Source organism: Chroicocephalus ridibundus, chromosome Z (genome assembly GCF_963924245.1).
Source record: "Chroicocephalus ridibundus chromosome Z, bChrRid1.1, whole genome shotgun sequence".
In the NCBI taxonomy this organism is placed as follows: domain Eukaryota; kingdom Metazoa; phylum Chordata; class Aves; order Charadriiformes; family Laridae; genus Chroicocephalus; species Chroicocephalus ridibundus.
This window is the reverse complement of record NC_086316.1, coordinates 50,102,363-50,114,695: the sequence shown is the minus strand read 5'-3', so window position 1 is coordinate 50,114,695 and position 12,333 is coordinate 50,102,363. Positions and strand designations below refer to the sequence as shown.

Here is a 12,333-nt window from a genome sequence, read left to right as displayed (position 1 = left end):
TCCTTTATTTTCTCAAGTTTGATTTTTGTTATTTTTATTGGACTAGCCAGTCATATTTTACTGAAAGTTTACAGAGTGTCATTTAATGCCAGCTCTTACTTAGAAAATAACATTCAGTGGCTCCGAATAATGCAAAGAAGAAGTTGGAAATAAAAACTCGAATAAACTCTATTCTGTTCAGCAATTTCTACAACAGAAGTCCAAGGTCTCCTTACTTTTGAGTAAATATAACACCAACCTTAAACTCCAAGGGTATCAGAAGCTACCGCGAGGAAGACCTTTGCGTGGGTTGGAGCACAGTTGGAGCTGCAGATGATCATTGTTTGTATAACATTCCCCAAAAAAGTCTCAAATCTGAACTCTACCCCTCAGCAAACTTCAGTTTTGCTGTCAGTCAGACAGTAAGTCAGGTTTTGGTTTGGACTAAGTATTAAATAAAGTCATTTTTTCCTATTTTCTTTTCTTCTAACAGCATCTCATTGATAGAATGCATGGTCATATTCCATATGTGTATAGCTGTATTTCATTCTTTTGATTCAAGTGAAATTACTCTAGATATACAGCAGAGTTTCACAGAGTAGAGCCCAGTATGATGGCTTTTTTTTATATTCATACTCATCCCCTTCACGTACATGAGGGTCAATATTTATTTAATCATAGAATCATAGAATGGTTTGGGTTGGAAAGGACCTTTAAAGATCATCTAGTCCATCTCCCCTGCCATGGACAGGGATATCTTTCACTCGATCAGGCTGCTTAAAGCCCCATCCAACCTGACCTCGAACACTTCCAGGGATGGGGCATCCACAGCTTCTCTGGGTAACCTGTTCCAGTGCCTTACCACATGCAGTGTAATAAATTTTTCTTTGTGTCCAACCTAAATCTGTCTGCTTCCAGTTTAAAATCATTGCCCCTTGTCCTGTCAGTAAAGGCCTTTGTAAAAAGTCTTTCTCCATCTTTTATGTAAGCCCTTTTATATATTTAAAGGCTGTAGTAAGGTCCTCTGGAGCCTTTTCTCCAGGCTAAACAGAGAATCACAGAATACCTCGAGTTGGAAAGGACCCATAAGGATCATCAAGTCCAACCCCCTGCTCCACGCAGGACTACCTAAAACTAAACCATATGACTAAGAACATTGTCCAGATGCTCCTTGAACTCTGGCAGGCTTGATGCCGTGACCACTTCCTAGGGGAGCCTATTCCAGTGGCTGACCACCCTCTCAGTGAAGAACCTTTTCTAATGTCCAATCTGAACTTCCCTGAGGCAGCTTCATTCCATTTCCTCATGTCCTAGAGCTGGTCACCAGAGAGCGGAGATCAGCACCTCCCCCTCTGCTGCCCCCCCTTGAGGAAGCTGTAGACTGCAATGAAGGCACCCCTCACCTTTCTCGTCTCCAAGCTGAACAAACCAAGTGACCTCAGCTGCTCCTCTTAAATTTTGCCCTTGAGACCTTTCACCATCTTTGTTGCCCTTTTCTGCACACAAATAGTTTGATGTCCTTCTTATACTGAGGCACCCAAAACTGCACAGAGTACTCAAGGTGGGGCCGCACCAGTGCAATGGAGAGTGGAACAATCACCTCCCTCAACCGGCTGGCGATGTTGTGCTTGATGCACTCGAGGACACGGTTGGCCATTTTGGCTGCAAGGGCACACTGTTGACTTATATTCAGCTTGCCATCAACCCAGCCCCCCAGATCTCCTTCCATGGGGCTGCCTCTCATCCTCCAGTTTGCATGTATATGAGGATTAGTCTGTCCCAGGTGGATAATCTTGCACTTGCTCTTGTTAAATTTCATACAGTTCGTGGTTGCCCAGCTCTCTAGTCTACCCAGATCTCTCTGTAAGGTCTCTCTGCCCTCAAGGGAGTACACAGCTCCTCCTAATTTAGTATCATCGGCAAACTTACTTAATGTACATTCAAGTCCATTGTTCAGATCACTTATAAAAACATTAAAGAGCACTGGCCCTAAAATTGAGCCCTGGGGAACCCCACTGGTGACTGGCCACCAGCCTGATGTGACCCCATTTACTATAACTCTTTTTGAGCTGATCCCGTCAGCCAATTGCTGAACCAATGTATTATGGACTTGTCTAGCTGTGTGCTGGACGTTATGTCCAGAAGGATACTGTGAGAGAGAGTAACAAAAGCTTTGCTAAAATAAAAAACCCCACACATCTACTGGCTTCCCTTGGTCAACTAGGTGGGTGACCTTGTCATAAAAGGAAATTAAGTTGGTTAAATGGGACTTTCACCTTGTGAACCCGTCTTCAACCCAACTCTCTCAGCCTTTCTTCATAGGAGATTTGTTCCAGCCCTCTGATCATTTTTGTGGCCCTCCTGTGGATCTACTTTATCAGGTCAATGTCTGTCTTGCACTGGAGACCCCAGAGCTGGATGCAGTACTCCAGGTAGGGTCTCATCCACCCAGGTAGGGTTTCATCCACCAGTATCCCCAGGTCTTCTCCTCAAGGCTGCTTTCAGTCAATTCATCCCCCAGCCTGTATTGATATTGGAGACAGACCTGGCCCAGGTGGAGGACCTTGCACTTGGCCTTGTTGAATTTCATGAGGTTAACATGGGCTCATTCATGTTAAGTACGACACATCATTTACATCAGAATAATGGATTCCCTAATAATAAGATTGTCAAAAACATTATTTATGCACAAAGTAGTTCTTTGGTGGCGACATATCAGTGCCTGTGTTTTCATTTGCTTACCCAGCTTCCTGTGTGTAGTGACTCAAGTTGGTATTTTGCCTCCTGGTTGTTTATTTTTTTACTCCTGTAGAAAGGATATTCATAAGATCTGTAATGAAATTTGCCAGGGAAACTTGGCTTGTCTATCCATGCCCATTTTTCTTGTCTCAAAGTTAACTATTCCTGTAACATTTCTGATATTTCACTATTTCACCAAGGTGCAGAAGTCTGTAAGTGACAGTTTCCTAAACGTAAAGAATGAAAGATTTTTTTCAGTTGCAACACCAAGTTGCATGGCAAAACATATCAGTGCATCTGCACAATCCATTGTGGCAGGCAAGGTGCTTCTTAACAAAAGAATATGGAGACATTTAAACACATCTTTTCAATATATTGTCAATTGAATGATTTGGACATCAAGTTGGGCAAACCCGACCACACAGTTTTAAAAAGTGAACTCAAAGTCAATGCAGTTCTGATGCATCTTCCTTTTTCATAACAGTTTGGTGTCTGTGGCCTTCCCTCACATTTCCTTTAAGGGAAAAGGGATATGCTGAAAGAATAAAAGAGACTCTTTTTTCCCCAGAGACGGACAAACACAGAAATTGTATTGAGGATGAGAGGGGTTCATAACACTGCGCAACTTTTGGGAAAGAGGTAGGAGCAACCAGCTGAGAAAAAAGAGATACAAGAAGGGGTTCTTGTGTGTGTAGCACAGCCTCATGCTTGCTGGCACCGAGGGAAGGGGAGGCCTGACACAGCCTGCCTAAGATCTCGTGGTAGGAGAAAGGCCCACAGCATACTTTTCCCACAAGTACAGTGAAGAAACTAAAATCTGTCCCAGAAGAGTGGTTATTAAGGGGTGTGAAAATAAAGGAGAGTGAAGATTGTCCAACATTACATCAACGTTCAAACCCCTGTAGTGAACAGTTGCATCAAAATTCACATCCACAAAAATAACCCACCTCTGGCTCATAGTTGCTTGCTTATGTGGAGACTTGTTTCTTAAGAAAAGCATTTCAAACTTTGATGACTGCTGAGAGTGGCAGGAGTTGATGAGGTCCTCCTCTGCAAATCTCTTTCATCGTCTTTGGTAATTACAGTTAAAGGCAACTTTGGCATGGGGTTGCTATTCTTTCTGGCATAGATTATTGCAAGGCTTCTAACTCTAGCTGAGCACAAATACACATTTACTTTAGACCTTTGGGAGGGGGGGAGATTTGAACTAAGCCCCTTTACAAACTGGAGCCTGGAGAAATAAATACCAGGGTTTCAGGTTGTTTACATTAAGAGAAGTGAATATTTTAATATATTAAAAGTTGTTAACCTCTTTCAGAAACTTTACTGGAAACAAGTGACTGGATTTGAAGAATGAAATATGATTCCCAATAGCTTGCTTTTCTTTCATATTCACATGAAAATAATTGCCTGTCAAGCCAAACCCTCAGCTACCTTTTTCCTCTGTAAAATCCCCTGCAGTGTACAGATAACAGAGAAGACTAGAAGTACCTCTTACTGCTCCCACTCTTCATGTGCTCCCCAAGACGAGCTTGCCATTTTGGGTCACTGTTGACTTTTCCAAGTGGCTGTGTGTACTCCTTGTTGATACAAGTTCTCATTTATCCCTGCAAAGCTCAGAGAATGTGTGGTGACTGTATCTCGTAACATGGTCTCACTAATCTGCTGTGGTCCTTTCTTGCATGTTAAATACTCTGTCCTGTGGCATTCTGCAAAGCATTCACGCTGAGATTTGGGACCCATACCTTCAATTCAAACCCTGCCTAGAGGAGAAAACCTGGTCTGGCTTGGTGTCATGCAAGATGCTGTGTATTTCACTCTAGCAGGATTAAGTTCACTAGACGGTTTCAGCTTCCCTATTTTAAGCATAAAGAGGTTCAGAAACAGAATTTACCTTTAAAAATCAAAATCTGTGCACCACAAAAGCTGCTATTTATTTTTTTTTTCAGAGTCTTTTTAACCATCTATTTTTTTTCCACAAATGCGAAGATTTTGAAACCAGAAGTAGATACTTCACTTAAAGAAAATCTGGAATACTGTACTAAAGCAGCATAGAACTGAAATGCAAACTACTCTGCAAATCTATTGTCAAAATATATTAGTTCTGGCTGAAAGCAGTTTGCCTGCTTTTTGTTCATGGGCGATAACTGGGAAACTAATGAGCTCAAACAACGAAACCCCAAAGTTTGGTCTTGAAGAAGGGGACAAGGGGAGTTTTGCAAGAGTGGTTCCTAGAGTTCATGAATCGTCACAGCACATCCAGAACTGCACATTTTCTCTGAACAACCTTGGCCATTAGCCAAAGGAGGGAAATTGGAGGAAAAATCTGAATAGTTTTGTGGCATATGTCTAATGAAAGTACCTATTCTTTTCCCTAATAAAAAGAATAAGTGAAAAATAAGCATTTTTTTCATTTCAAAACAGACAACATGAAGAAACTGTGAAAAGAAGAAACTGTGAGGCAGATGGTAGAAAGGAAATTTAAATTTCCCTGACAGTTCAATGGTTATGAGATTAATAAATTATGGTAATTGACCTGTGGTAACAGCAGGTCTGTGTGAAGCAAAGAGATGTCTGGTGGGTTGTATGGCATTTCTGAGAGACAGATGGGGCATGTATGAAGCTTGCTCAACAAGGTATTCGGTGTGGTGTAGGCGGCCTGCACTAGGACTACCTGCATGCTGCATAATGTACTTTTTTCTGTGCTATCTATCAGTGTAAATCAAGAGTACCTCTGCTGAATGTAGTGGAGTGTGAACAGGTTTGGCCTCCACCACAATATCACTACCAGCTTATCGATATTGCTCAGGAATGACTGAGGTTGGTGGGTTGGTTGCGTGGTTTGGTGTTTGGGGTTTTTTTTAGTTCATAGCCTGTTGTGAATATAATTGTTATTTTTGAACTGCTAAAACTGTTTTTTTCTAGTGCTAGATACTCTCTGCACATTTTTCACTTCAGTGCATGCTTTCAATGATCAAAATTTACTTGAATTAATTATATAACATTACAAAAGCATTGAATTAGTGGTATTTCTATTATGCTTTTAATAGCATTCTTTGTATACCAAATGCTACACAACAGGATATGTTGTCTTTCTGCTTACATTTCTTCTGAAAAAGTGATAGGGTTTGTTTACTTGTTTATCTTCTCTTGCTATCATTGACACCACTGTGACACATTTGCAAAACCGTGTTTTGCCCTGATTTTGTACTCATGTAGGTGTAAATGACTACTGGAGGAACTTCACAATTAAGTCTTGTGGATAAAGGTGGGAGGAAGGATGACTTCAATAATTTAAAGGAAATTCATTCAGTTTATTTTAGAGTTAACTCAGTATGGAAAAAGTTTTAAAAAACACCAAGGGAAAAAAAAAACGACACAAATGCATGCAGATGCTGTCCTTTCTTTTGGATAGTTCAAAATGGTTTGGATTTAAAAATTCCGTCTTGGCAGGCATTTAGTCCTCAAGGAATGTGTGCTTGTTAAATTCTGGCCAAAAAAAAAAGAGGGGGGGGGTAAGTTGTGAAATTAAGAAATTAAAAATGTAAGGAATTCTATTCTTTTGAAGGATAATCTTTAAAAGCCAAACCCTGCATTCTGATTTGTACTGAGCACCTCCACAGAGTATGCTGTCTGAACTCATAAAACACATGAAACTTCACCTAAGGTCAAATACTCGGAATACATGCTGCTGAGTGCTAAAAAGATATCTGGGTGTTGACCTTTCTTCTGGGAGCTCTGCCAGCATAAGGGCTGGTATGGGTCTGCTGTGGAGGAAAAGGAGGAGAGCCACGGAGAGCACACATCAGGGCACGTGCCCTCCTTGACCTCCGCTGGGCCCAGCTGCTCGTTGGATGCTGTTCTGCAGCAGGGATCTGGGAGTAGCGCGGGGCTGGTGGATCGGGGTGGGGAAGGTTGATGCTCTCCTTTTCCCCTCATCAAATTGGGAAAAAGCCGTGTCCTGCTAGCCTGTCATTTTTTGCTGCTGCAGACAGGTTTCCTTCCTGCCAGGGCATGGCTTGTTCCCCAGCAGACCAGACAAAGCCCAGCTGCTCAGACTTTGTCAGGGTGAAGGTCTGTGCCTGGGTGGACGCAGAGCTCTCTGCTTTTGTGAAATCATTGTGAGTAGCTGGGAGACACATTGATCTCCAACTAAGCTCTGTACTCTCACCTCCAACCTCATTTATAAACTGATGCCACCTTCTAGAAACTCATTTTTAAAGCAAAGGTAGGAAACTGTGGAGCTGTAGAATTCATACCTCAATACCTGTATAGGGAGAGAGAGCCCTTTACTTTGAGGAAGAGGGTTGGTGGGGGATTAGGTCCTTAGAGATCTTTCTAGGAAAGATGCTGACACAGTAAACACTGTGTATTTGCTTTTTATATTCAGCTATTAATATTTTTGGGTTTGTTTTTAATTTTTGGACACAGGACCTGTGAAGGGCGAAACATCCGGTACAGGACGTGCAGCAATGTGGTAAGTATAGCTTTGATATGCTACAAATCATCGCATACAACAATCATGTCCATATTACATAAAATAATTCGGTAACGTGATAGTGAGAATACTGTAGCTACCTAAACGGCCTTCATACCACAGGACCACAGGCAACCCTTTGTCAGTTTCTTGAAAAGCTGGGGAGATTATGGCATGGCATGATGCTAAAACTGTTTGGAAGGGATTGCAGTCCCAGCCTTTCCAAATAGAGTCTCAGTGAAACTTCAGAGCTGCTCTTTACAACCCGCCTGGTAGAAATCAAGACCACTTGTGTTCCCAGTATTACGTTGGTAACCAGCTGGTTCACATTGGGCAGTTTGTCAGGCTGGAGGATTAAGCTGTTAAGGATTGAAGACAAGTTACTAAGAGATACATGTTTCTGTTCACCTGTGCCCTCCCAGCGTTGGAATTACATTGCATGTCTTAAAAAAGCAGTTTTAGGTAGCCAGTACCAGTGTTTTGGCCTTTACAAAGGCTCTTGCTTGTTTTTTATGTATGGTGAACGTAGTTTTCAATACAATAAAATAAGAAACTTCAACTTCAGTGCTCACCAAAGTGAAAGTGTGTTTTCACTGGTGAAAATGGAAATAAAGACTTTCATACGGAAAGTTTTATTGGATGCCAAGAATAGTAAAAGCTCTCAAATTACATGGAGAAATGTCAGTTTTACCAGTAAAGATGGAAAATGAAATCGAACGTGCATGGGGCCAAGCTTTCTCACGCCTGATAGGGACATATTCAGAAGCCTTTCAATAGGTGCTTTGTCTAAAAATGTTTAAAAGTTTAAGTTAAAAAAATGAATACGTTCCCTCATATTTAGCTTATATTTTCTTCAACAGACCACAGCTCACAATGAAAGAAAATGCTTCTATCTGAGTTGTAGTCTCCCATGCAGTAAGATTTCTCACACTTCTTTCTCTGAAATTTGTTCTGGGTGTATACTTTTTGTTCCTGAAATCTCTCATGAGTCTAGGCATCTGCCTCACTAACTGACAAGAACTACAGCAGTCAATAAATAGATCTGCTGGCTGATTAACAGTCCAGTTTCCGCCTCTGCGACACTTGGACTACACCATGAGCAAGGAAGGAATGGTTGATTTGTGCTAGTCAAGTTGCCTGCTGTAGCTATGTGGAATATGACACAAAAAGAATGGGGGGGGGGGGGGGGGGGGGGGCGGGGAAGAGATACTGTTAAAGGCTAATTGGACTACAATTAGACCCATCAGTTTTGTTTTGATTTGTGAATGCATGCGCATTGTGACAGTCCCCTTCCCCTCCTGACCTGCCCCGCGTATGCTCAGAGCAGTGAGACAAACTATCATCCTGCTCTGCTGCCATTAGCTGCTCACAGATCACCCTAACGAGAGGCTGGCGTCTTACCCGTGTTGCAGCCCTTATTTTGGAATCATTGAGCTTAACTTTCCAAGATAAGGAATAATTATTTAAATGTTATTTTTAGCTTAGATTCTGTTTTGGAAATGTGCACCTGAACAGTTTTCCTTCAAAATAAAACCTTTCATAGTTTTGTCAGGCAATTCCTTTACCTACCTTGCATTTGGCAATACTGACTCCAGAATTTCCAACATAGCAGTGAGGCATGCAGCTGCAGAACTCAATTATTTCATACCAAATAATCCAAACTGAAACTTTGAAAGTGTTTTCCTATGCTGAAATCAGTGAAAGTTTTGCCACTGAATTACGAAGACCCAGGACTGCATTTCTGTTTTTAACTCCTTTTTTTGGAGAGGGCAAAGAAAGGACTGTGCTACATTGCTCTTTTCCTTAATAAAAGGATTAAATGAGTTTTCATTTGGGTGTTTGGTTTTTTTGGGGGTTTTTTTTGTTAAACTTGCAAAACTAGCAGAAAATCAAACTATTCCTTAGCTTATGACTTCATCATAGGTTGACCAGGCCCTCCAAATGCAGCTTTCAGCTTTCTGTCGTAAGGAAAGTACTTGGCTGTATTCATTTCACAGGCATTTGATTTAGGGAAAAGTATTTTCTATTTTTAAAGTATGTTGAGTCTTTGATTCACATGTTATGCCCTTCCACCTACCATCTCCACTCATCTGAGATGCTGTGCACCAGTATTCACAACATCAGTCTTTACAAGGGCACTGCCACCATGACCAGCATCAGAAGTTGTGGCAGGATCCTGACACAGCTGTGGTGGTCCTCAGCCTCATGTTTCTGGGGCTGGGTACCGCTTTCAAATACCTTGTTCAGTGCCAGTGGAAGCCTAAAGCAGTTTGTGAATCCCGGACGTAAAACTGCACTGAAATCCATTCTGTTACTAAATTGTGTAGCTGTACCCCTGAAACACTGTTTCTTTCAGAATATTTTAAAAAAATCATATACTTTAATGAAGCCTACCGTCTTGGTCTCCAAAATCCAAGGATACACACACAACTGAGTCTTGGAAACAATTCATTAATCCCATGATTTGTTGTGGAATTCTGCACTGGAAAAGGCACACAATATTTTGTATATTTTTGTTAACTCTGACTTTACCTTTTAAGATTTCATCCACAAAGACACTGAAAATCAGAAGGACGAATCTTCCAGGCTCAATGAGACCTACAGTTTCATCTGTTAGATGACAGTCTGTTACTTTAAAGGAAAGTGAGAGCAATTCCCCCCATTCCACCCCTTCAAATGAAGCTAGCTATCATGCATTGTGGAAAATTCCTTTTTGATTCTTGTGGAAATCAGTGAGTCCTGAAATCCAAACTTTCATTACCGTTAGCTTTTGCATAACTTGAGGACTGATGTTATTGTTCAAAAAATAACCTATCTTTTCATTTTCTGTAAACTGTCTTTCTGTAAACGGATGCATTTTTGTTTATATGACTGTCCTCATACAGGAAAGGCAGGGTAGTCACATACACTAAAAGCAAACTCTTTATTTCAAAGGTGAAATTGGAGAATGGGAAGAATACTTCTTGGAGTCTGGCAATGAACACGTTTTCATAGGCACTATCATTTTCAAGATTTTGCTACAGCTGGTTTTAATTCATCCTGAAATTAAATTACAGGGGGAAAAAAAAGAATGAGATAAAGAAAAAGAGAGGCAAGGGGAGAGAGTGGTATGCCTGTTTCTTCAGTGACCTGTGTTATTCTAGGGATGCTGAACCGTTTTGCGTAGTATAGACTGTAAGAGAGATTGATACTGCTGTCTGTAAAGCTTCTGAGCAGTCCTTAAAAGAACAGATCCAGTCCAGTATGTTCACCACTCGCATTGCCTGGTGTTGATCAGAATCTGGAAAGATTATGGGTATGAAGCCACATGTGTAAATAGTAAAAGAAGGAATGAGAGAGTCTGAAGATGATTTAGGGTTGAATTGCATCTGCTTTTTTTCTTCTTACTATTCATATTGACTCCAAGTATGTTTCCAGCCATTTTAGAATATAATTGTGGAGGGGAGAGAGGGAGTCATTTGTTTTTCTTTAGAAAATTACTCTGAATGCAATGAAAACATGTTTTTGCATCTAGCTGGGTTGTTATACTAAACATTATGCAAAATAAACAAAAATATTTCCAAACTGTGAGTAGGATTTATTTACTAGTTCTTTTTTTTTTTTCCCCAAGCTATTATGCTCTCTGTTCCTTCTTCTAAGCACGTTCTTAGTCACCAGGTTCGCTCCAGCCTTTGTACCAGTGTACAGTGTATCATGCTGCCTCATTTGCCCTTTCTCTTTTTCAGTCCTTCTGCCACTACGCTGTTTTTTGCTTTCTCTTCCCCCATTTATAGGAAAGTCTATCTGAAGGATGTTTGTTGGAATGTATCCTGTCTTCGTGCCTTCTCTCATCATTCTCCTCAATTGTCAAACCCCTTTTTGTGATCGAAAACATTTTTATTTTCACTGACATTTTTCCCTATATTGGACTGCTTCCTGAAGCAGACCGGGAAAAAAAAAAAAAAGATATGCATGAGACTGGCACTTTGTTCCCAAAGGACTATGGTTTTTGTATTTACTTGCTTATACCTGCCAACATGATGACGAACACTACATATAAAGCTGCTCTTCAGATTTTGCTGTTTGACATGAAAATAGACAATGCTGGAAGCTGCACGTTACTAATCCTCTCAACAAGGTTTAGATGCAGTTCTGTGAAGCCTAACATAAAATTTGTAGATGGTAGATCCCATTAATCAGACCACCAAAACTTGTAAACACCACCTGCAGCTCTTTTTTATATATACCTCACTTTCTTCACTTGGCTGAAATACCAACTGTAATGACATCCCCCATTTTTTGGCTTGTATTCAGACAAGCTGCTTCCATCCCTGTTTCTTATCAGCTCATGCTGCATTTTGTACACACCAGCACCAATATTGCCCATCTTACTTTTGACAAAATGACACTATCTTCTTTCCAGGCACCAAAGCCCAGCCTGTTGGAAAGTGTCAAACCTAAACTTCCATATATGTGCATAATTTTCAGAAGCATTGGCTTACGTATATGAGGAGCATCATCACCAGGTATAATTTTTTCAGAGCTACAAAAATGATTAGCAGGTTTTAATTTTTCTGCTCTCTGGTGGCTAGAAGTGCCATGTGAAATCTTTTGCAATCAAATCTCACAGCATTTAGCAGCAAAATAATAAATAAATAAATAAATAAGTATAAGCATTACATATATCTCCTTACTAACACCAGATTTACTTAATGTCAGTTTACTTTTTAAGTGGAAATTCTTCCAAACTCAGATCATTTATTGTGACTACAGTCTGTTCTTTAAAATGCTGTATTTTAATAACTACCATCTTATTTCTGAATGGGTGCATTTTAAAACCTCAGTGTGTCATCTAGAAATTATTTCTTTGTACTTGGGAAAGAATGCATTTAGTATGTTACTAATGGTAGCAGCTTTGACTTCTGAATTTGCTGTCCTCTCAGCAAGTAAACCTCTGAATCTTTTACTATTGAAAAACAGAACAAAAAAACCCCCATTACTGCCATTCTATGTAAATGCATCAAGAATCTTTGTAGATCAAAGAACCTGGATCATTTCCATGACAGTGGCATTTCAGGACTCTGTTCAGGACTCTGGGTGATTCACAGATTTAAATTCAATATTTCTGATAATAATTTTTTTTTTATTTTAATATTTCT

General features: G+C 40.4%; 1 protein-coding gene across 3 annotated transcripts in view; it reads left to right on the top strand.

The window, feature by feature from the left end:
- The window catches only part of ADAMTSL1 (ADAMTS like 1), a 470,149-nt gene that overhangs the window by 294,363 nt on the left and 163,453 nt on the right, over positions 1 to 12,333 (top strand). For all 3 annotated transcript variants that reach the window (XM_063321445.1, XM_063321444.1, XM_063321446.1), the window contains one exon: positions 7,150 to 7,195. In XM_063321445.1, coding sequence (XP_063177515.1) covers positions 7,150 to 7,195 — 46 coding nt within the window. The remainder of the gene's footprint in view (positions 1 to 7,149; positions 7,196 to 12,333) is intronic.